General features: G+C 33.1%; 2 protein-coding genes across 9 annotated transcripts; both read right to left on the bottom strand.

The window, feature by feature from the left end:
- Positions 1–1,212: 1,212 nt before the first annotated feature.
- LOC123208888 lies at positions 1,213–15,324 on the bottom strand. Of its 3 annotated transcripts, none has more exons than XM_044626509.1 (11): positions 15,195–15,324; positions 6,935–7,106; positions 5,485–6,166; positions 5,225–5,309; positions 4,902–4,989; positions 4,141–4,325; positions 3,145–3,277; positions 2,761–2,897; positions 2,561–2,635; positions 1,580–1,699; positions 1,213–1,463 (listed from the first exon to the last, which is right to left on the bottom strand). In XM_044626509.1, exons 2-11 carry the CDS (start codon positions 7,080–7,082, stop codon positions 1,413–1,415), a joined length of 1,704 nt encoding a protein of 567 aa, XP_044482444.1. In that variant the 5' UTR covers positions 7,083–7,106; positions 15,195–15,324; the 3' UTR covers positions 1,213–1,412. The 3 variants fall into 3 exon arrangements, with proteins under 3 accessions (XP_044482444.1, XP_044482443.1, XP_044482442.1); XM_044626508.1 differs by lacking the exon at positions 15,195–15,324 and adding an exon at positions 11,594–11,902; XM_044626507.1 differs by lacking the exon at positions 15,195–15,324 and adding an exon at positions 11,014–11,114.
- Positions 11,061–20,498, bottom strand: LOC123208889 (exopolyphosphatase). 6 transcript variants are annotated; one of them, XR_006500855.1, is made up of 9 exons: positions 19,278–20,498; positions 18,663–18,836; positions 18,396–18,437; positions 18,227–18,307; positions 18,007–18,126; positions 16,669–16,773; positions 16,352–16,524; positions 15,195–15,324; positions 11,061–11,130 (listed from the first exon to the last, which is right to left on the bottom strand). XR_006500855.1 is itself a non-coding variant. In XM_044626510.1 (7 exons), the coding sequence occupies exons 1-7, from the start codon at positions 20,382–20,384 to the stop codon at positions 16,429–16,431; spliced, it is 1,725 nt and encodes a 574-aa protein (XP_044482445.1). In that variant the 5' UTR covers positions 20,385–20,498; the 3' UTR covers positions 16,216–16,428. The 6 variants fall into 6 exon arrangements, 1 of the variants encoding a protein (XP_044482445.1); XR_006500856.1 differs by having other exon boundaries at positions 11,061–11,120; positions 15,195–15,429; XR_006500854.1 differs by having other exon boundaries at positions 15,195–15,429.
- Between the last annotated feature and the right edge of the window lie 2,902 nt (positions 20,499–23,400).

Below are 23,400 nucleotides of genomic sequence, written 5' to 3' on the forward strand. Positions count from 1 at the left end.
AGAAAGGATTTAAAATAACTGAAAATTGTGAGTAACTCAAATTATATAATTATACGTTGCATCTACATGGCAGCATTATTAAATATACATGATAATTTCAGTTTGATAACGTTACAAGATCGAATATTAACTTTTATTCATAGATTAAAAAAAAATTAATAAACATATACATGGTCAGTAGGTACACATGAGGAAAGAGTTTTACACAATTTACAAGCCTATCTACAGACTTCACAAATATAATTGTCTTACCGTGAAAGCACTTTTGCTTTCTCTTCCAATCGCTACAAGCTATGAACAGCCTTAGACCATTTGGTTTTGACCCAACGGAACCCTTTCTGAAGTGAAAACTTCACCTTCTCTTCCACAGCATAATACTTGTATTTAGCAATTCTCCTTTTTCTCCTTGTGTCAGGTGAATTCCACCATGAAGTTGGCTTCCTAATGAGCTTGACCTTAACATGGTTGTAATTTTTAAAATCGGGTTCAAAGCCATCCTGCTTGCCGATCTTCACATTCCTACCATCTCCATATTCGTAACTCTTGCCGGAGGATGGCAAGACCTCACCCATAATATTATATATTTTAGGGGTAAGTGGGTAATTGAGAAAGATGGCAGGACCATCTCCATATAATATACATGGAGTGGTAGAGAAGTGAGCTAAGGTCGTTTGTTTTTTTTGTTAGGAAAGAGTGGAAGGTGGTATGCTAGACAGCTTAATTTTAAAAACTTTACTCCTTTCTAGGATATAACGCCAAAACTGTTATTTGCAACGATATACTGGTATTAACTATCTTAGGGTTAACTAATTACACCCCATGTTTTCTTAAATCCAAGAGTAGAATCTCTCTGAGTTTGAATAAAATAATCAATTTGAGATTAATAAAATAAAATTTAATATAAAATAATTTTAAATTTCATTCAAACAAATTTATATTTGAATAGTCGAATTAACTCAAACTCGATTTGTTAAATGTAAACTTAAACAGTTCAAATTGATTCAAGGCCTAACGACATTTTCTATAACTTAACCCAACCCCATCTATTTCACCGTTAATCTACCTTGAGCCACCTCCTAACCTTAACCCTCCTACTTGCCATTCTGGACTCCGTCCTGAATAAAACAACAAAATTATCTCCCGATTTCAATCAAATAGGCTTTACATGAAGAAGTTCTATTCAATTTCTGTAGGTGAAGTGATATTCTTTCAAAAAAAAAAAAAACAATATATTGAAGTCAAATTAAGGAGAGACAATATACTCAATTGTGCAAAGAAGCCCAACTTTTAAATGTAAACAAAGCCATCTTTTAACTAATAAGTAAATTCTTCAACAGAGAGGAAACATTTACAGACGGAGGAGATTGACAACTTGAGAGTTGTTGGCCTCGGATTCTGTTGTTGCCTCTCTTTTAATCATAGATCCGTTTTTTCGACTTCTTTGATTTATCCATGTGAGAAACCTGCACATTTTATCCAAAATTTTATGAAATTAGGCATAAACAAGCTAGCCCCCGATTCCTGAGCGCACATGGGCAAGTTAAGTTTTTTGGATTGAACTTTTTACATCAATACTCACAATGTAGGATTTCCACTCGAATTTGTCATGACCCTCTGAGACATTGCTAGGCTGAGAATGATCGCCAACATGGCGGAATATGTGAATGAGTACAGCAGCATCCAGGGCAGCATATTCTAGCTGCACAATAGATAGCTCTATTTCAGCTTCAATGACAAAAAATAAAAAACAAGAAACTTCATTGAACTGACTCCATACAATATTGTTATCTATTGAAGCAGAAGTATCATTATATGATCTCAGAATCAGTTTGGAGAATACAATATATGAGAGGAAGATAACTAAGGGTACATCCAATTTGAGTTGGCTTGGATCGAACCCGTGGTTAAGCTCAAACAAGTTGATTTCTAATTGGAATTTTAACTTGATAATTCAGCTCGAAATTAGTTTGTCCATCTAGTGACAAAGTTTGTCAAGCCAATGATACTATTTACCCTCCAGTGACACTATTCATCCCATTAGTGCCCTCCGATGACATTGTATACTAGCTCAAACGAACCCAAGCTAGACATTTTGGCTTTGATATGAGCTTGAATTGGCTCCAAGCTCGGCTCAAATAAACCCCCAAATACAACACACTCACAGCCCCTTTGTAAAATCTACCCTAAGTAACAAGAAAAATATCTGGGATTCTAACATAGAGATGTACAAATTTCCTGCAGGATAAACAAAAATTATTACAAGTGAACTAAGGTTTAGTGAGTTTCCAATGTCAAATAGCAATGTCATTTCATCACACTTTATTTAATTCATTAGTAAACAATCACAAGTCCTTATTTACATAAATTGCTATTGGATGGCTTTACTTGAACTTTCATTAAGATACAGTATATTAGAAGGGCTGATGCAGAGAGGAGGTGCAAATAAATGAAAACTGATATTTCTCATACGCATCTGCAGCTTCAGTTTGTTGTTTTTGGCAACACAGTCAAGTAACACTGCTTAGAAAAGGAAAATTAATAATCACAAAAGGTAGTGAACCTGATTTGAACTCAAAGGCCGCAGCTCCCAGTTGCTGTTCCTTCTGGTTTTGTTCAAGCCTGCTCCCAGTATTTTCTAATTTAATAGCATGGAAGCACCAACCGACATAGAGAGAGAATCATGATCAAACACTAAGCTAGCAAAAATACACAGTGGAAATGGGAAAGGAAGAGCTGGGAGTATTTTTACATTTAAGTTACCTTTGCAAGTCCTGAGAGGCCACCCCGAGGTTCTTTGAACACATTCTGAATGTCCAGTAACATTTCATAATGCTTGAAGCAATCCAGCTCTCCATAAGAATGAGCCAGTTGCTTTATATCACATTGAAAATTATAACCTACAACATGCACAAACCACACATCAAACATTCTAGACAATGAAAAATACACTGCAAACCCACAAATCTGAAGATTGTATTTGAAGCACAAACAGCTAACAAGCTAAAACCTTTATCAAGATCATTAATAGGATCCCTTATAATGGCTGGGAACACAGGTGATTCAAATACTTTTTTGAAGTTCTAGATTTCGTAATAATATATAAGAACAATTCTCCTCAGAATGGTGAATTCAGATATTTCATACCAAGTTTTAAAATTCCAGGAGACTGCAAAATGCGAGTTAGGCAGTTATCTAAAACATCGGGCACATCTTTACATAACTTTATCAAGTCAAGGATGAAAACCTTCTTATCAGAAGCAATTTGCATGATAGAAACCTGAAACATGGAAAAGGCGTTTTAATTAAAAAGCGAAGCAGTTTGCAAACAGTAAAAACATAAATGGGGACATGAGGAGAGAAGCATCATTAACACATTAACTGAAAAAAGTCAACAGCATACACACAAAAAAGTGTTAGAACCCATACAAACAATTTGCTTTTCTAGTGTCTACAACTGATTTAATTGAAGGCACCAATGTGATACAACTCAAACATACAAAAAGTAAGAGAGGGAAATATACAAACAAATTAATCACAATAATCTACAATCAGCATAAAACAGCAGAGCTGAAAAATTATCACAATAAATTAAGATCAGCATAGAATGGCATGCCACAGAACGAGAGGAGAAAGGTTTCAAGCACCATCTTATCATGATAGTTCAAACTGGAAATTCAGTGATATATTCCACTACAGACTATTGGACTGGTACTTCACAAAATTTTGCATTATGCGCAACTAATGGTAAATGTCACAAAAAGAGAACCATTTACACAATCATTAGTGAAAAGAGCACAGTTCTAATAATGAAAGATCACATATTTTCATTATTTATTGATATCATGTGCAGAAAGATTCAAGAAAATTCCATCAAGTGCAGCAGAATTTAGAAAATTGTTTCAAAAAAGTTTGAGTTTGTGTTTTTATTAACCTTGATCTAAACCAAGAAAAGAAAATGCATATTAAGATTGGAATCCATTAAGTTTATAGACAAAAAAAAAAAAAAAAATGTTGGCTAGAATGCAAATGGATTAGGGAAAGAAAATATACTAACAAAATACAATGTTAAAAACATCTCATGGAAAAGATTTATCAAGAAGATATTAATTACAGCATACAGTTCACTATTACAGAAAGTACCTTGTTTGGTTTGCTGCCTTTCTCATAATTGGGTTTCCATTCACAATCAACACCCACGACCTTACATCCTTCAATGTGGCAAGTTGCATTACATAAACTATCAACTTCATCAACCCAGATTAGGCCTTCTTCAACTAATTCTTTCAGATGCAAAAAGCGCCTCTGTTGAATACCAACCTCAGGTTCTGTGCAACATAAGACAGTAGCAATTTAAGGGTCTAAACAATAACTCCACCGAATAAACCTATAAAATAGTTCACATAAAAAAGCCATGACTTGGAAATCCAATAATTCAACATCAATAAAAGAACTGCCTTCATGTGAGTTTGCATGAACTTTAGGAGGGTGTTCAAGATCGGATGTATGCAAGTATATGTGAAAGTGCATGTAAATCTTTTAAGATTTCAGGTTCATCAGAAATGAAGAACCATTACAAAATGCAAAAAGGAGGACTAAAGACTCCATGAATCCTTCACCTCCATTTGGAACTTATTAACAGTATTTTGATCCAACATCTAGCACAAACAAACATTAGAAGATTTGGTCTTAATTTGCAATTTGCCAATCCTGGTTCTCACTTTCAAAAAAAGGCTTCTACACAATAATAACAAATCAAACCAAGGTTAATACAAAAATCACAATGGAAGTTGCGTTAGATCTCTAGGTCTTCTTTTGTTATCTTCTTCACAGTTACAATGAACTCAGAATAGCACATCCACCCATTTTAAATTTAATGCCCAAAAAAAAAAATGTTTCACTACCTCTGGGTTTGAGAAAACCTTCAAGGGAGTATCGATCACAAAGTTCATCAACCTTCTCAGAGTAACCAGCTTCCATTGCCAAATAAACCTACAAGTTTTGACGAAAGAAGAAAGATTAATTATTCACTCATCACAGAATGAGCAATATTAATCAAAACAAAATATAATATTACCAAAAGCACAGACAAACATAAAAAGTAGGAAAATGTGACTCTTTAAGGGATGTTCTTTATTACATAATAATAATTTTCAAGAGAACTTCCAGCCCCAGATAAGTAATAGAAATTCAAGAATATATAATCATTCTACCAAAAACTACTCACAAGATACTCAAGAAGTTGCTTATCACCCTTTGTCTTTGCCTCTGCAACATCCCAGCATGCTTTTTCTGCCAGCTGCTTCAATAAGCTGCATGTTGATATAATACAATTATTATTATTATTATTTTGGTTCTTTTTTCTTTTTCAGGAGTTATGGGAAGAGCAACAGAAGAAAATGGATTGAATGCAATAAAAACCAACAGACCAATATTATTCTGGAAAACAAGCCTTGCTTTTGAGCAAATACAGATCAGCAAAGGTACCTCTCTTTACACTTGTGATACACGTCTGGAAAATCCTGCTGAAGATTATTTTTCTTTATAGTCTCATAAGCATTCTTTAACATGTGACTTTCAGCATATTCCCGGACCAGCAGACATAACATTGGCTTCCCCATAAAAGTTGCCCATTTCTCAGCTGCTTTGAATTGTTTATTTTCTATCATTTTTAAGAGAAAAGACTCTCCAGACTGGCGGATAGAGAAATGCTCTAACAGAGAGACTGCTGTCATATATGACTGTGATTCTATCAGCGCAAAAATGTATTTCTCAATAAATGTTTTTGCAGTGTCAAACCTATAATCATTCTGGTCCTGTAGTTGGCTTATGGATTTCTCAATGTCTATCAATTTTAAATCAAAAACTTCAAGTATCTTCACAACTACCCTCTCATCATGGCCAACAGAGCCCCCAACAATTTCAAGAATTAATCTGGTAGCAATTTCTTTTGCTTCAGAGGAGACAGTTGAGGTGGTTTTCGCTTTTAGGTACCGACGAAGAGAAGAAATAATCAAGTGACTGAAACCTTCAGAATATAATCCAAAGATAGGCAAGACATAGAGGCATTGAAGAACAAAAGTGGCTGGCTCAGGCTGGGGAGAATTGCAAAGTACTTGGTGAACTTGCTGTTGTAGAGCTCGGAACTTTCTAGTTGCTTTGCATGTACCTGTAAAATGCATTTATTTACAATTGAATGGAAACATGAACAGAGACCTTCTATCGTATCTTTCTTCATCAAACCCTTTCTTGTTCACATAGTTAATAATCTTAATGTGTATATCAAATTACTAAAACTAGCAATTTGACATACCTGTGTCAACTCTTTCACAAACTAAATATGCAGATACAAGAAAATCTTTGGGATATTGATTAAAATAGCTATTTATTTTGCCTTTTATACATATATAACCACTTTTTTTCCTATTACACAAATACAACCACTTTTTAAGTTGACTTTGTCTTTAAAAGAAGAAGATTATGAGATTTGGGGTTTCGGCCAACCACCGCTTAACCAATTTTTTAAAATAAATTGGTTGGGCAACCAATTTTTTAAAAATAAATTGGTTGGCTGGCCGGCCGACCTTCCCACCATCAAAATCATCAAAAATTTTCACATTTTCATCTCATTTCACCTCATATTTTAGTCTTAGTTGAGTGAGTGAGTGAGTAAGTTTTATGGCTTGATTAGGTGAGTTTATGTTTGATTGGGTGAGTTTTGGCTGAGTGAGTACAAAACCTAAGGATATTTTAAATATTTTATATTTTATGCTATATATGTATAATAGGAAAAAAGTGGCTATATATGTATATAAGGAAAAAAAATAGGTTATTTTAATCATTATCCCAAAATCCCTCTTCCTCTATGGCAATAGCTGAAATTTTTAAGACTATGCTTGTGGACAATAAGATTAGTAATGATAGAAGAAAAACTTACCATGAATATAACATTCTTTCAGAAGGTATATGAAAACCACAGGAGAAATGTAGGTCAAATCTGAAAATGCATGCACGGATATAGTCCAAGGTTGGTCTGTCTTGTCTCCATCAATGCGCTGCCCTGTAAATTGTTCCTCCAAGCCCATAGCAAAAAAGACACCGTGAAAATCCTAGACAAAACAAAAATCAATTTTCATATAACGCTTTAAGACTGGGGGATATAAAATCACTTTCTTTTATTTACCAAATCCAGTATGACAACTGTTGTCATAACATTTATGACTAATTTAAAGAGAATTTCTCAACCTACTAAAGACAACTGTGACACCATGAACTAAGTTTTCCCTCAAATTCTATGAAACCAAACACTTTCCTTGGAAACAACTATCACTATGCCCCTGGGATTTGCCTGTTTGGCGAAGTTGGGCAGGGTTCTCCAATTATCAAAAAAAAAAATCATAAATAAGTGACTATTATCTCAGATCAAAAGAGTTGTAACTTTCCTTGCAAATAACAAACCCCACGCTCCACCATTTTTATTCATTTTCTCAGCCATCAAACAATCAAATATAAATGTATCCAAAATATAAAAAATTGTAGAAGAACTCTACAAAGTTTATACAAGTAAACAGACTTGTGAATCAGCTATTCAGATTCACTAAAAAATCAAAACTGAAAAAATAAATTAACACAACAAATAAAAGACCTCAAATTCCTTTACTTTCCCCTTCACATTCAAGGCAACCAACACACCAATATAAACATATAATCAGCAAATAACGCAGAATTCAAAAGGAAAATATATAATAATATTACTATGCCTCATCTTCTCAGTTTATTCACTCAAATTGCTTTACTTTCCCTCAGTTTCTCTGCAACCAAACAGTCAAATAAAAAAACATAAAACAACACATGAACACAGATTGCCTAAAATATTAAACTATATAAATAAACAAAACTCGCTTTGGCTGAGTTTCTTCAACTAGAAAAAAATATCACAACCAAACAAAACCATAATTCCTTTATTTTCCCTCATTTTCTCAGCAACCAAACAGTCAAATAAAAAGCATAAAACACACTAATGCAGATCTCTAAATATACTGATTAAACTATATAAATAAGCAATACTTGCTTTGACATGGACTAAAAAAAACATCACAACAAAACAAAACTGTAATTCCTTTATTTTCCCTCACTTTCTTGGAAACCAAACACAATTCAAATATCAACCTACCAAATAGTGCAGAATTTTCAAAAGAAAATAAATAATAATATTATTATGACTCAGCTTCTCAGTTTCTTCACTCAACTTTGTTTATTTTCCCTCACTTTCTCAGGAACCAAACAGTCAAATAAAAAAGCATAAAACAACATATCAATGCAAAACTCTAAAAATATTAACTAAACAATATAACTCAACAATACTCGCTTTGACTCGGTTTCTTCAACTAGAAAAACACCACAACAAAACAAAACTATAACTCCTATATTTTCCATAATTTTTCTTGGCAAGCAAACATGAATTCAATTTAAACCAACCAAATTTCAAAACTAGGAGCCTCGTTCTCTCTCTAAGATGCTTTCTTTCTTCTCTCTCTCTCACTTTGTATCTAATTATTCACATGATGAAACGCATCGGGTGACGTGGAGTGCTATGTGAAACCGGGGGTGTTGGCCCACTGGATTTTTTTTCCCAAAATGGTAAATTTGCTTTTTTCTCTTTTTGTACTGACTCTGAGTATGTTGTGTTTTTCAAGAGTTCTGGTTGAGGTTAATTTGTGCCAGGAGGTACAATGAACACATTTTTTGCCATGCTAGGACCCGGGAAGAACTATATAATAAAAAGAACTTTTTGGACTTTTCAAAGGTGAGTTGATTTGCTACATGCAGATCAGGTTTCGGAATGTTATATCTGATTGTTCCCTCGAATTCTTTGAGAAACAAACACTTAGACGTAAACTAATCCATAGATAAGTGACTATTAGCTCAGATAAAAAGAGTTGTAACTTTCCTTCAAAATTTTTTTAAAGAAAAAAAAAGTAGAAATATAACAAACCCCACACTCTACCATTTTTATTCATTTTCTCAGCTATCAAACAATCAAATATAAATGTATCCAAAATATAAAAAATTATAGAAGAAATCTACAAAGCTTATACAAACAAACAGGCTTGCGAATCAGCTATTCAGGTTCACTAAAAAAAATTAAAACTGAAAAAAAAAAAATTAACGCAGCAAATAATAAACCTCAAACTCCTTTATTTTCCCTTTCACTTCTGAGGAAACCAAACACACCAATATAAACATATAAATCAGCAAATAATGCAGAGTTCCAAAAGCAAAAAATTAATATAATTCTTATGAATCAGCCTCTCAGTTTCTTCACTCAAATCCCTTTATTTTCCCTCAGTTTCTCTGCAACCAAACAGTCAAATAAAATAGCATAAACAACACACAAATGCAGAACTCTAAAAATATTAAACAATATAAATAAACAAAACTTGCTTTGACTCAGTTTCTTCAACTGCAAAAAGTTATCAAAACAATGCAAAATCATAATTCGTTCGTTTTCCCTCATTTTCTCAGCAACCAAACAGTCAAATAAAAAGCATAAAACATACCAATGCGGAACTCTAAAAATATTAATTAAACTATACAAATAAGCAAAACTTGCTTTGACTTGGTTTGACTTGGTTTCTTCAACTAGAAAAAAGCATCACAAAAAACAAAACTCTAATTCCCTTATTTTCCCTCACTTTCTCTAGAACCAAACACGAATTCAAATTTCAACCTACCAAATAATGCGGAATTTCAAAAGAAAATAAATAATAATATTATCATAACTAAGTTTCTTAGTTTCTTCACTCAACTTCATTTATTTTCCCTCAGTTTTTCAGTAACCAAACACTCTAATAAAAAAGCATAAACAACACACAAATGCAGAACTAGAGATGTCAACGGGCCGTGCCGGCATTGCTCAGTCTGTCATGCCGACAGGCTGTGTCAGGCCAAGGCCTGCTACAATGTTGACCTTGTGGGCCGAGTCGCCCTGCTGCATGACCCACATTGTAGCAGGTTGTGTCATGCCAGCCCATATTTTTTAATAATAAAATATTTTTCAAATAAATTATTAAATATTACTAATTTTATTCACTTTCAAATTGATACAACCGACAACAATACTTCGAAAATGGTGGGTCAACCCCTCAAATTACATTGTTTATTTACTTTCAAATGATGTAAAATCATTTTTGTATTCCTATTACTTATATTCATATTCTAATTAAAGGAAACTCTAAATTTTTACTCAAAAAAACTCACTTCCTAATAACTTCAAATTTTCTTCAATCTCCCAATTAAATTTTAATTATATTTAACAACTTAGTTTACATTTTATTTTTACGATTTTGCCAATAATTTTTTCCTTTTAGATACTTTAATAATGAAAAAACTTAATATGTTCTAAAGTGTTTAAACGATTAAGACAAATTCATTTTTGTGGACTAAAATGTGAAGAAATGAGTGCCTAAGATAGATATTGTAGGAACAAGTAAGAATGAAATCAAACCTTTCATTCGCATACATTATTACAAAAATGTTCTGATTTTAAAAAATTTAAGTAGAGTTGCAGATAAGGCAAAAAAAGACAATGTCACTTCCTGCTTTTGTTTTATTTGCTACTCTATTTGGATTTCTCAAATCAAAACATTTTTGTAATGATATACGTAAATAAAAGGCTTGATTTTACTGTTACTTGTTCCTTACAGTATTTACACTAAATCTAATTTTTGGCCTTACAAAAATGCATTCACCCCAATCATTAGAACACTTTCTTTATTTAGAAAATATTAAATTTCTTCATTATCAAAGTATTTAAAAGGAAAAAAAATTAACAAAATTGTAAAAAAACGAAAAGTAAGTTATTAGATAGAATTAAAAATTGTTTGAGAGAGTTTAATATTGAGAAATTGAACAAAGTGTTGAGAGATAGAGATTGGGAAATTATGTTTTGGGGAGTGGGGAGAGTTTATATAGGGAAAAAAATAAAAAAATTAAGAATGTAGAACTGACACCCACCTGCATTTCACGGCCCACACGCCTGAACAGCTCTACACCCTTTTTTCCTGCAGCCGCTACAGTAGCCAGGGGCGTGCAAAAAATGCAGACCGGATCCCTTGATACCTCTATGCATAACTATAAAAATATTAATTAAAATATATAAACAAGCAAAACTTGCTTTGACTTGGTTTCTTCCACTAGAAAAAAACTTCACAACAAAACAAAAATATAATTCCTTTATTTTCCCTCACTTTCATGGAAACCGAACACGAATTCAAATTTCAACCTACCAAATAATGCAGAATTTCATAGGAAAATAAATAATAATGATATTATTATGATTCAGTTTTTCAGTTTCTTCACTCAACTTTGTCTATTTTCCGTCAGTTTCTCAGCAATCAAACAGTCAAATAAAAAAGCATAAAACAACACACCAATGCAGAACTCTAAAAATATAAATTAAACAATATAAATAAACAAAACTTGCTTTGACTCAGTTTCTTCACCTAGAAAAAGCACCACAACAAAACAAAACTAGAATTCCTGTATTTTTCGTCATTTTCTCGGCAACCAAACACGAATTCAAATTTCAACCTACCGAATTTCAAAACCAGGAGCCTCGTTCTCTCTCTAAATACTTTCTTTCTCCTCTGTCTCTCTCTCCCACTCTGTGGCTCTACATTCACATGAGTCGAGTGACGTAGAGTGCTTATAAATGTGAAAGTGGTGGCCCACTGGATTTTTTTCCCAAAATGGTAAATTTGTTTTTTCTCTTTTTGTACTGACTCGGAGTATGTTGAGTTGCGCGAGAGTTCCGGTTAAGGTTAATTTGCGCTGGGAGGTACAATGGACGCATTTTTGCCTTGCTGGGAGCTGGAACCGGAAGAAACTATATAATAAAGAGAAGGACTTTAGACTTTCGACTTTTCGATGGTGACTTGATTTGCTACGTGCAGATGGGTTTTCAGAATGTTATATCTGATTGTTTGGCAGGACTTCAACCGTTGATCAATGGGAATGTTTTAATTTTTTTTTTTTCAGCTTACTCAAATGAAATAATTTGTAAATTAAAATAGTTTGTATTTATAGTTTTTTTTCCTTTTCATATTTAAGAAAATCCATGTAAGAAACTGATTTTAGCTTTTTCCATTTGAACTCTAAAGGTGAGTCCTTCTAAAATCAATCATTGGAGTTTAGGTTAAATTTGATTCAGATCTAACTTGAGATTCACCTTTAAACTTAATTTTAAAATAATTTAATTTTATATTTTATTCTATTCTTAACATAAACTCAATTTGATTTATCCAAACTTGAATAAATCAAATCAACCATCAAATCCTTCAATCTCAACTTAAAAAACGGTAACCTTGGATAAGAGTTTTTGTATAACTCTATAATTGTTGAAAAAAAATACCATACATATGATTGATTGTTTCTAACCTCTTGTGGATAATTTGTATTTACAATTAAGACCTCAAAAATTGTTCACTTTATGAAATATGAAAGTGGGATTTTATAAATAACACTTTATTTTCATTAACGTATTCATACAAATTTATTATTTGAATGTGATTTAAGAGATTTTGAATTCAAATTAAAATAACAATTATATTATTTACACAATAATACACATTGTTTAAGGGAAAAAAAATCAAAAGAGTGGAGGGCAAAATTGTCCATAAAGTGCAACGGTCCACACAAATGGTATGGATACTAGTGCAGCTGGTAAAACGAGTAGATAAGGTTGTTGAGTCAATAACTCCTTGATAGGTACAACCTCCCATGTGTGTGTGCATATATATATATATATAATATTAATAAAAAAGTGGAAATTAATTTTTTATATAAAAATAGCTATTTGTTGTGACCTGAAGTCCCACATCGCTCTCATACAGTTCACTGAGCATGTATATAGGCAGAGGTCAAAAACCCTTAACTTGAAAGACGCGTTTTAAAGCCGTGAGGGTTTGAAGCCCAAAGCTGACAATATCGTTCAAACTGTTTATAACACGTTATCAGCACGATTCGCGATGGGAGGTGTATTGTGACCTGAAGTTTCACATCGCTCCCGTGCAGTCGACTGAGCGTGTATACAAGCAGAGGCCAGAAGCCTTAAACTTGAAAGACGCGTTTTAAAGCCGTGAGGGCCTGAAGCCCAAAACGGACAATATCGTTCAGGCTGTTTATAACACTATTGACTTATGATTCATTCTTATTATCTATTTAGAAATTAGAACAATTGAAATTGAAATTGAAGGCAAACGAATACATCCATGTTAAGACCAAAACTAAACTTTTTACAGGGGATAGCAAGTGGGATAGATTCATATTGAGTCTTAGACTTGGGCTGGTGGTCAACTTGAACTAAAGAAATATTAACTTATTAAGCTTAACTCAAGATCAATCCCAATGTAAGAGCTCGTCTAGTCAACAACTTTTTTTCTATTTGAATGATTTTTCTTTATTTCCTATATTAATATTCACCAATTTGAGTGAATCAAACTTAAGCTAATTATTCTAAATTCAAATGAAACTTTGAAATCATTTAGAATTAACTCAAACCCATCCCTAGGTTAATGCAATTTGAATCATAAAAAATAGTTCATTATTTTTCACTTGAGATAAAGGGAAATCACAAATTTTCATCTAATAAATTCTTAAACTATAAACATTCAACAAAAACATAATTTCGTTGCTCACAAAAAAACGCATAATTTCATTAACATTAAAAAAATATAACATATGTCCAAGTTTTTTTTATAACAAAAAACTAATACTTAAGTCGGACTCTCTTTTTGTATCTAGTCAAGAACTACTTTTTTGATCTAGTTAGATCTAAACTATCTATACCAAATGAAAGAAAACCTTTAATTTAGTAACTAATTTCATAACTACTACACCAAATAAATCAATAATTTACTCTTGATATGTTTTTAACGAGTTTCTAACTGATACACTCTATATTGCTTAGTACCCCACAATCACTGAAGCTAACCCTTTGAGGTCATATAGTTTTATTATTGAGAAAAATATAATAAATAACTTATTAATTAGAATATAGCAACTTTTGGGAAGCACATGACAAAATTCTTGATTCAATGGATTGTTGATAGGAAAGGACGAGAAAATAACCCCCATAACCCCAAGGGTAGCTTAAATGACAAAGTTAAAGACATCCATGTAGTAAGAGAGTATGTGTTCGAAACTCACAAACAACATATTTAGATTAAAGTTTTAATTTACTGAATATAATAATTATAGGACCGATCATTAAATTTGAAGGTTAACCCAATCAATTCAAACCCAAAGAAATGATCTGACTCAAGTAAAGATTTCTCCTTTAAAAAGAAAATAAAAAGCAGTGAGATCTAAACTCAACTTAGAAAAGCACTTCTGGGTTGTCAACTTCAAACAAGTTGGTTGCATGTATCTCCACCTCTATCTCATTTCTCAAATAATAAAACTAGGAAGCACTTTCCGGCTTCAGTGAAAGGTCTCTGTCCAAGTCATCATAATTAGAAATGTGAAGGTGACTTCTCATAACCACCTTTCCTAGCTTTTGCTTCAACTAGAGCAAAGAAAAAGAGACAAGCTGACATTACACATGATAGCCTGCTGTGGCTTTTTTTATCACAGTTCTATCTGAATCAGAAACCATTACCATAGCCTGTTATCAGTCTAAGCTTAGCTGGTAACCTTACTGATCAGGTAACATTATTGGAGCCAGTGAGTCTTGGCATCCAATTCCAACCACATTATCTCCCAAACCAGCAAACAAACCAACTAATAGAGAAACCATAAATTATTTTATTCAGAAAAGGGTATTTACATGGATAAACTAGACAATTTGATGGAGACCTCCCATTAGCCCTAAGGCTGTCCACAATCCTAAGGTTGTCCAAAAATCCCTAATTTTTCTTCATTATCCCCTTGATAACCCTAACTATCCCTCTATATAATAAAATCTAAACTCTAAAAATGGGACAAGTGTTCCTGTCCTAGCAGGGAGATGGTAATATTATAGACTATTTTATATACTATAGTTATTATAATATAGTTGCATGTAACAACAATGATGTTGATACTTCGAATCCGAAAAACCCAACCAAGAATGTTACCACCCTGCATCTAAACAATTTATAAACACAAATTCAAAACTTCAATATCACATTAGATAGCCTAGATGTTGAGAAACTAACCTTTCACATATGGAATATAGCCTGGACCAGCACCACCCTCCTTTTGAAAGGCTCTGTTTCTTCAAGTTCTGTATAGAAATCAGCTACCTGAAAGCGCTGCTCCTTCTAGTTCTGTATTTCTGCAAGTTTTCTTGATTCAAAGAAGACAAGGAACTAAGTGTGAGAGGTGATGACAATATGCTTCCTTACGTGTTGGCCAGAAAAGGACTCCAACCCACTTCGAATCAGAGTAAAACTGTCAATAACTTATACAACAGATTAAGTTATAATTGTATGTGAAATTTGAACAATAAATTTAGCAAACAAATATGGGAAATTTATGAACAATGAACCAATTTCCAGTTAAATTCCTATGCAAAAAACACACAACAGTAAAAAGAAAGTAAACAAAACCAACCCGCAATACCTCCTAGCAATGAGGGACTAAAGAATTGTAACACTAATTTTAAACATATTAAATGGATAGATGATGTTGTAGATACAAACTCTATACATGAACTGATGTGATATTACGTTTTTGTTTTCTCGTTGTTAATTTTCATTTACACACTTTTTTCTAGCATCCCATTAACCATGTACCACAAGAATTTGTATAATAATATGAACAACCACACTTCAAAAACTAGCTATGAAGATTGGAAAGTTTAAAGTTGTATAACCCCCATACTAGAAACCCACATTTGCTGATGTAGGGTCCAAATCTTATACCTTACACTTGAAATTGTAACAAACCACCATGCTCCCCAACCTTATCACCCATGCAACCAAGTTGTGCATTAGTTTCACCACTAGTCTTAAGTGAATACTACAATGCTGATATCACCATCCACACCGCATAATTACAACTGGAAAATATGATGGTGGCTCCCAAATAATATAAACTTTAAGAAAACCACGATTCAAATGCTAGTTATTGAGATTCAAAAACTCAAAAACATATAAATCTCATACTAGAAATTTATACTTTTTTATGTGAGATTCAATTCTTATACCTTATACTTGCAATCTTAACATATATGAATTTCACATAGAAAGTTTGTGTAGTATTATTTGAAATGAATTTACAAAGTCAAACAAACACAAGGTTTGTCTTGATGAAGAGGATATATATTATCAAATCAATTACAGAAATTGTGTTAGTTAAACAAGAAAAGTACCTATACATCGGTTGCAACTCCTCGCTAAGGCTATTAATCATGCAGAGATTATAGAATCTAGTATGACCTATAATTGTTTACAAGTGATCGACATCTCTTTTAGAAGTAACTTTATCTTTAGAGTCAATTGAACTAGACGGTGGAATTATAATCAACAATTCTTGCTTGAACACCTGTAGATGGAAAAGAAATACATAATGTTAAGTTTGTAATTCTAATTATATTTATTAATATCTTAGTTTTGCAGGAAATACAAAAAAAAAAAGAAAAGAAAAGAAAAGAAACCTATTATACTAGTATCAATTCGAAAAACTTACCTTTTTAAAGTATTTTAACTCTTGCCTTAGTTGTGCCTCAATGTCCTCTGCCGTGGGCTGTGATATACCATGGAAAGAAGGTTGACCCCTTGCTTCCTGGATTACCTGTTAAAAAGGCCCTCAGCTCAATGAAACAAGAAGGTAGTTTACCAGTTTCTTGGGCAGAAAAATGATATTAACCTAGTTAATAAATAATGACAAAGTGTGACTTCGGAATAGGATATAACTAGAAACAGCAAAGTTTGAACTACTGCTAAAAATCACAAGAGCAAAAACCCACTCGAAGTACTGGACTTAGCCACTGATAGGCTGAATTTCAAAAATAGATTCCTCTCCCAGCAAATTTATGTACATATCTCCATTTTCTTATAATAAGAAACCAGCAAATTTGTATGAAATTAGGAAAAATAAGAAAGATACAATCATAGACTAGTGGTCCATAAAGCATAAAACACAGGAGAGGCGAAACAAATTCTATACACTCATTTGCTGCGGTTAATCATCACTCCCCTGTACCAAATAATTCCAAAACCCCTACCTTATTAAGATGAATAAAGCATTAAAAGAACAATTATGAATCTTCTTAGCAATCGAAGACCAATAAAAAGCAAATGATATCGTAACTTGCTACTGCTTTCTTCTCTTTCCTTGCCAAAAATCTGATTATTTGATTATTTCTGTCTAGTCATATCATCCCAAGAAGAGTTGAAACATTTTTTAACTCCATTCACTCAACACATGTGCCATGATAATTTCCTATACCTCCTTTTTGTTGTATAGTGATGCTTACTATATCTGCTACCATAGAAATGTCAAACTGTTACAACAATATCTCCCACACCCTCTTCTCTAATGTTCCTAAACAATGAAATCTAAAGATAAATACCTGTCCGCTAAATTTATTGAAAGCTATCAAGGATCTGTAAAAACAACAAATAAATCCCTCCTCAAACTGTGAGTACTTGAGTAGTATTATATCTATGCAAAAGTCAAGAAAAATGCAGTTTTGAATTCCATGTTTTGATCTCAACTAAAACACACAAAACTAGTTCAAAAATATGTTATCTGATAAAATGTACATATTCCAACTACAACTGTGAACTCTGGACCCTTTATAACAATGCACACCTATCCAACTTAGAAAAATTTCTTCACATATCTTATTTTATGCCTGATCATATTTGTCAACGGAGATACCAACAATGTTGACTAATGTTTTACATAAAAGTGAAGAAAACATCCAGGGGCATTGACTTTGTGGATTGGAACAACTAAATATTTTGTGTTTGTGTTGTTTTTTAAGAAATATAAATAGAAGGACACTATAACATAACATACCAGCTTAAAACCTTCATGAGAACAAAAAACTTCCAACTCCTGTAGATTCACAGATTCATTCTGCTGTAATATAACAGATATGCGCAGTATTGCACAAAGCATTTTGAATTTCTGCTTTACCTAATAAGAATACGAGATATTAGTAATGAAAAACTTGACTATGGTAGATTCTCCAATATTCAAGTAGATGACTACATTGCAGAAAACATAGATAAAATACCTCTCCAGAAAACTCCTTTAAAGGAGAATGACTAAATTTGGGAAATTTCTTTCGGTGATATCTAGTAAGCAGTGCAATTAACTGCAAATTATTTAATGCTTATTAACATATAGAAAAAATTTATTGAGTAAAATTAGGACAGACCACAATCAGTAGGCAGAAAAGATACCTTGATTTCCTCAGTACTGTATCCATAAAGATGATCACCATTCTATACAAAAAGATGAAGTCTGTCAGGTATAAATGTTGAAGAACAAAACAAAAGATAACTCATTACAGAGTGTAAGAATTCAAAACTTTATACTTCTTAGGTGGTCCTCAGTAGTCAGTGAGTATTCACATACTTCTTTAATAGCCATGAGGAGTCTGATATATTACACACGCATAATAACATCCTACGGAGGTATACATCTCACTGAAAGAAAAGTGCATGTACCATAATGATTTCACAAGACTTCTTGTGATAGCCCTTTTTACTGATGAAGAGTCCCATACTGTGAAGCAAAGATGCAGCTTCAAGATATTCAAGATCTTTGTTATCCAAGGAGACACCAAATTTAACTTGACTGTTGGCAAGCTCATCACATTTTCTTAAACCTTCAAAAATATCCTGCAGCAATCATTCGGTCCAACTTATGAGATTGTACTTGTAATCCTTTGCAATAGCTCAATTCAAAATTAGACATAAGAGGCAGAGTGTTTTGCTTTTGATCAGGTTTTCAGTTTGCAAAAGCTGTGAAACGACAACGCAACAGTAAAGTCACATAATACATACCAATATATACAAAGCTCTATCTACATTGTGCAAATGATGTCAAGTTAAAAATAACTTCAAGAAAAACTATGTCTAGCATTACATGTATCCAACATAAACTCACAACATAACACTTGTCCTTAAAGAAATTTCTACTGCACACCAAAGCCACACATAAGCAAATTCAGCAGCATTATGAAAGCTGAAATATGAAACCATTTCACTTCCATCATGATAAAACATATTTTACAACAAACATCTGGTAAGAGTAACCAACATATAAAATTTTCAGAGTACCTTTGCAATGCTAGCACATTGTGCAGCATATCTCATCTTCTTTGTACCACTAAACCTCATTGCAAGTTGAATCACTGAATGCCACCTAGCATTTGCATTCAAATCATATCCATCAAAGATCTTAGACAAGCTATCAGCAATAACACCCTCTGCCAATCCATAGCCAGAAACCTCCATTTCTTTGATCCCAAGCAACTCAAAAATCTCATCTAACAACACCGCACCTGCAACAATAAACTCCGATCTCCTCTTAAAAAACCTCTCTTTCCTAACCCTCTCTCCTTCTCCTCCTCCAGAACACAACCTATCAACTACACTCTTCAATCCCTCTCTACTTAGTCTCCAATCCCTCTTACAGTCCCGCAAAACCCCCACATTATCCACAAACTTCTGATCATAACCATTAAAAACCGCCTTCTCAATAGCCCTAATAGTACCGGAACAACCAACAGCCACCTCAAAACCACTCTGCCTCACTCTCTCAACCAACCCACTTTCTTTCACAACCATCCTAATAAACTCCCTCATTTTCACAATTTCACTCTCACAAGTTCCAAACTTTTCACTCAACCCCACATGCCCCAGCCTCAATGACTCACAAAACACAATCTTCCCTCTCTTCCCAGCAACAAACTCAGTGGACCCACCTCCAATATCAACCCCCAAAACTAATTTATGATAAACCGGCAAAAACTGTAGCATACCCAGATACACAAACTCAGCTTCCTCTTCACCACTCAACACATCAATTTCAAACCCAGCATTCTCCTCAACACTCTTAACAAACTGTTCCTTATTTTTAGCTTCACGTGCAGCTGCAGTTGCAACAACACGTGTTTGATCCTTCTCCACGTTGTAAGATTCAATCAACTTTCTAAACTTAAGTAAAGATTCAACTGAGCGAGACAATGACTCACTGGAGATGTGCAAAGACAAAGATGATGTGAAGTCGCGACCAAGAGTCACAGGTTCTTTAACACGGTCCAAAATTAAGAACTTCCCGCTGGGATAAGCTCGAATAATGAGAAGCTTGAAACAATTCGTGCCCATGTCAACGGAAGCAAAGAGGGTTTTTGGGGTTTGGAGAGATGGAAATTTAGTGGCCATGGCTCTGCTGCGTTTGATCAATGGATTGGAGAAGATGACGTGACAACAAAAGTTGTTACCTGAGATGGTGGGTTTCAATAAAAATAATCTTTTGGAACTAAATAGTTTTCACAGAAAAATTAATGCGACAATTTTATGAAGTGTTTTTGTTTTATTGAATGGCCAAAGTATTTCCCACCCAAATTATGTTGATTACCCAACGTTCCCTTATTAATTTTGAAAATACTATTTATCCATCTATACTCAGTTAAATTTAACAAAATTTTAATCCATAAAAATTTAATCTCATTTTATCCCTTAAACAAAATTTGAAAATATCACATTTCTCTCTTAGGGTTTAGTTTCAAAATTTGTTCACTTTCTCTAATGTCATTATCCGTCGTCTCTCTCTATCGGTGATTTTTCTTCCTCCGACGGCCCGTCTCAACTCCACTCTAACCTATTCAGCGTTGAGAGACATCGTCTGAGATGATTTCTCTTCTTAGATGATGTCTCTCGACGTCAGATGAGTTAGAATAGGGTTGAGGCAAGCCGTCGAAAGAAGAAAAACTGTCAGGAGAGAGAGACGGCCCAATGATAGTGTCGGAGAAAGTGAACGGATTTTGAAACTAAACTCTAAGGGGGTAATGTGATTTTTTTAAACTTAGTTTAGGGGAGAAAAGTTAATTTTTTAAATTTAGGAGGAGAATAAAATCATATTTAAATTTATTTTTAATATTAAATATAAAATAATAATTTTATCCTTAAAATTAATAAGTTTAAACTGTCATAAGTGGATAAATGAGATTTTTAAAGTTAATAAGAGAAACCTTCGATAAATCCGCATAGTTTGGGTGGGAAATAGTCCTTTGGCCTTATTGAATTGAATTTCCTACAGTAAAATTCTTCCCTTGGTATTGTTGGCGTAATATCAGCATCATTATCAATGCCAATTTAACCAAACTCATTATTTTAAATAATTTATCCTTATATAAATCTTTCAGTTGTGAGATTTAAGCGAAATTCCAACAAAACTAATGTAATTGACACGATCTGAATTTAGTGAAAACCTTGAGAGTGCCGTCTTGACTCCTGAGTAACTGGACGTAGATCACTCCAAATCGATGATTCGAACCGTTGTAAAAATCACTGAGCACTTTTCTTCGGACTTACATTTACTCCACATCCATTGTTATAAATTTGTTTGTGTTTAGAAGATTTTATTTCACGTTAAATTTGATAACTCCTATTAGCTCATCTGGTATTTGACATAGGCTTTTTAAATTCAACAGACACGAGTAGGAGTGGGTTCAAATGGGTGAAATTTTAATAAAAATTAGTTCAAATTTAATTTAAATTCAATAATTAAACCCGCTTGATGAAGAACAATAACATCATAGAAAACAAAAAAATGTCATTAAAGAAACGAAATTATTGATGAAACAAGTTTCAAAGTAAGAAGTCATAGGTTGAAAATTATTTAATTCAAACTTGATTAGTTCTAGTCAAGCAACAATTCAATCTTGACCGAACTAAAATTTCACCCATCTTTTAAGTTAAATGATTAAAGCCGTAGATAAGGTTAAATTGATATTATAATCAAATGAAAAATTGACTTCAATGAAATTATTATAATAGGTATTGATTAAAATAATATTATTTTAATTTATTCAAGTAAAATTTTTCTAAACTCACGAATTTAATAAATTGAATACTTCTCAGACTTGAGCTCAAACTCAAACTCGACAATATAAAACTTTTATACTCAAGCTTGAGTCTAAAGTAACTTAAACCAAACTCATTTCAAGTTTATTCAAATGAATCAATTTGATTCGAATCTATCACTACTTCACCAAGAGTGAATTTTTCACTAAATTTAATCCTGGATACATAGAAAGTGAAGCATCCCACCCACCAACCAGTCTACCATGCATACTAGTATAGCAATACAAAGCAAGCAAACAGCATGACATAGCTTTAACCAAATCAATAGAATGCAATATAAACTTCCAAGAATTTTACCAAACGGGGGTATTTTCCCGGAAAATGTAAGCATAGAAAAACACTAACCCCAGAAACTGCACAGAAATTTAAAGGCACCTCAGTCACCGACAACTCTTCACCTACCATATCATCACTTTGTTTACTTTCATGTAATCACTTTGTTATATTTTCGATTTTTCTGCGTTGCCGAAAACTCGAGACAAGTTCCCTTCGCCAGGTGGCTTGACTTGGACAGTGACATACCGCCCTTTGTCGACGCTACCCAGCTCACCATTTTACTAGTTTTATGTAGCAGCTGCTTTCAAAAATCAAAATTCAAGATACCCTTTAAAGACTTTGTCAAGAAAATTAAAGAAATATAGATTTGATTTCTCTTCAATAGCTAATATACATAATTTAAAGTCTTATACAAGATAACAGCCAATAGAATTTGAGAAGAATTGGACAGGTATGCTAGTGGTGCATGAGGAAATTAATTGTGATAGAGAACAGAGAATAATATAAAAATATTATCTTATTCGTAGTGTTTACGATTACTTGTTATGATGTGTGAGTTTCGAATTTATTGCAAAGAATTAGTCAGTTGTTTTTCCTCACTACCTCTGGTATATTTCGGGATTAGGAATAAATCAGTTAGACCGCGTAACAAGAAAATCTTAACCTGTCTGCATCTCATGCATCAGAATGAGTTTTTTAACAAGGTTTCGTTCTTATAACATTCGTTTATGGTAATGTTAACACGTTAATGCAGAAAAATTGTTGCCTGTAACTATCAAATATATAAAATATGGTTCCACAAGTAGATTATGCAACTGTAAATCGAAAAGGACTTGATTTTGTCACATTCTGAGTGTATAATATGGAACTTTTCATCGGGGAGACGCGTAAGGTGCTGAATTTTTATATGTTATGTAACTTTCCCACCAAGTTTCTGGATCAAATATTAGTCAGCACGCGGCTAGTCTTCAAATCTTTAATCAAGTCAAGAGCACATGTTGAATGATTATTGTTTTTATGTGTACCTTTCAATCAT

This window comes from Mangifera indica, chromosome 2, assembly GCF_011075055.1.
Source record: "Mangifera indica cultivar Alphonso chromosome 2, CATAS_Mindica_2.1, whole genome shotgun sequence".
Lineage (NCBI taxonomy): Eukaryota > Viridiplantae > Streptophyta > Magnoliopsida > Sapindales > Anacardiaceae > Mangifera > Mangifera indica.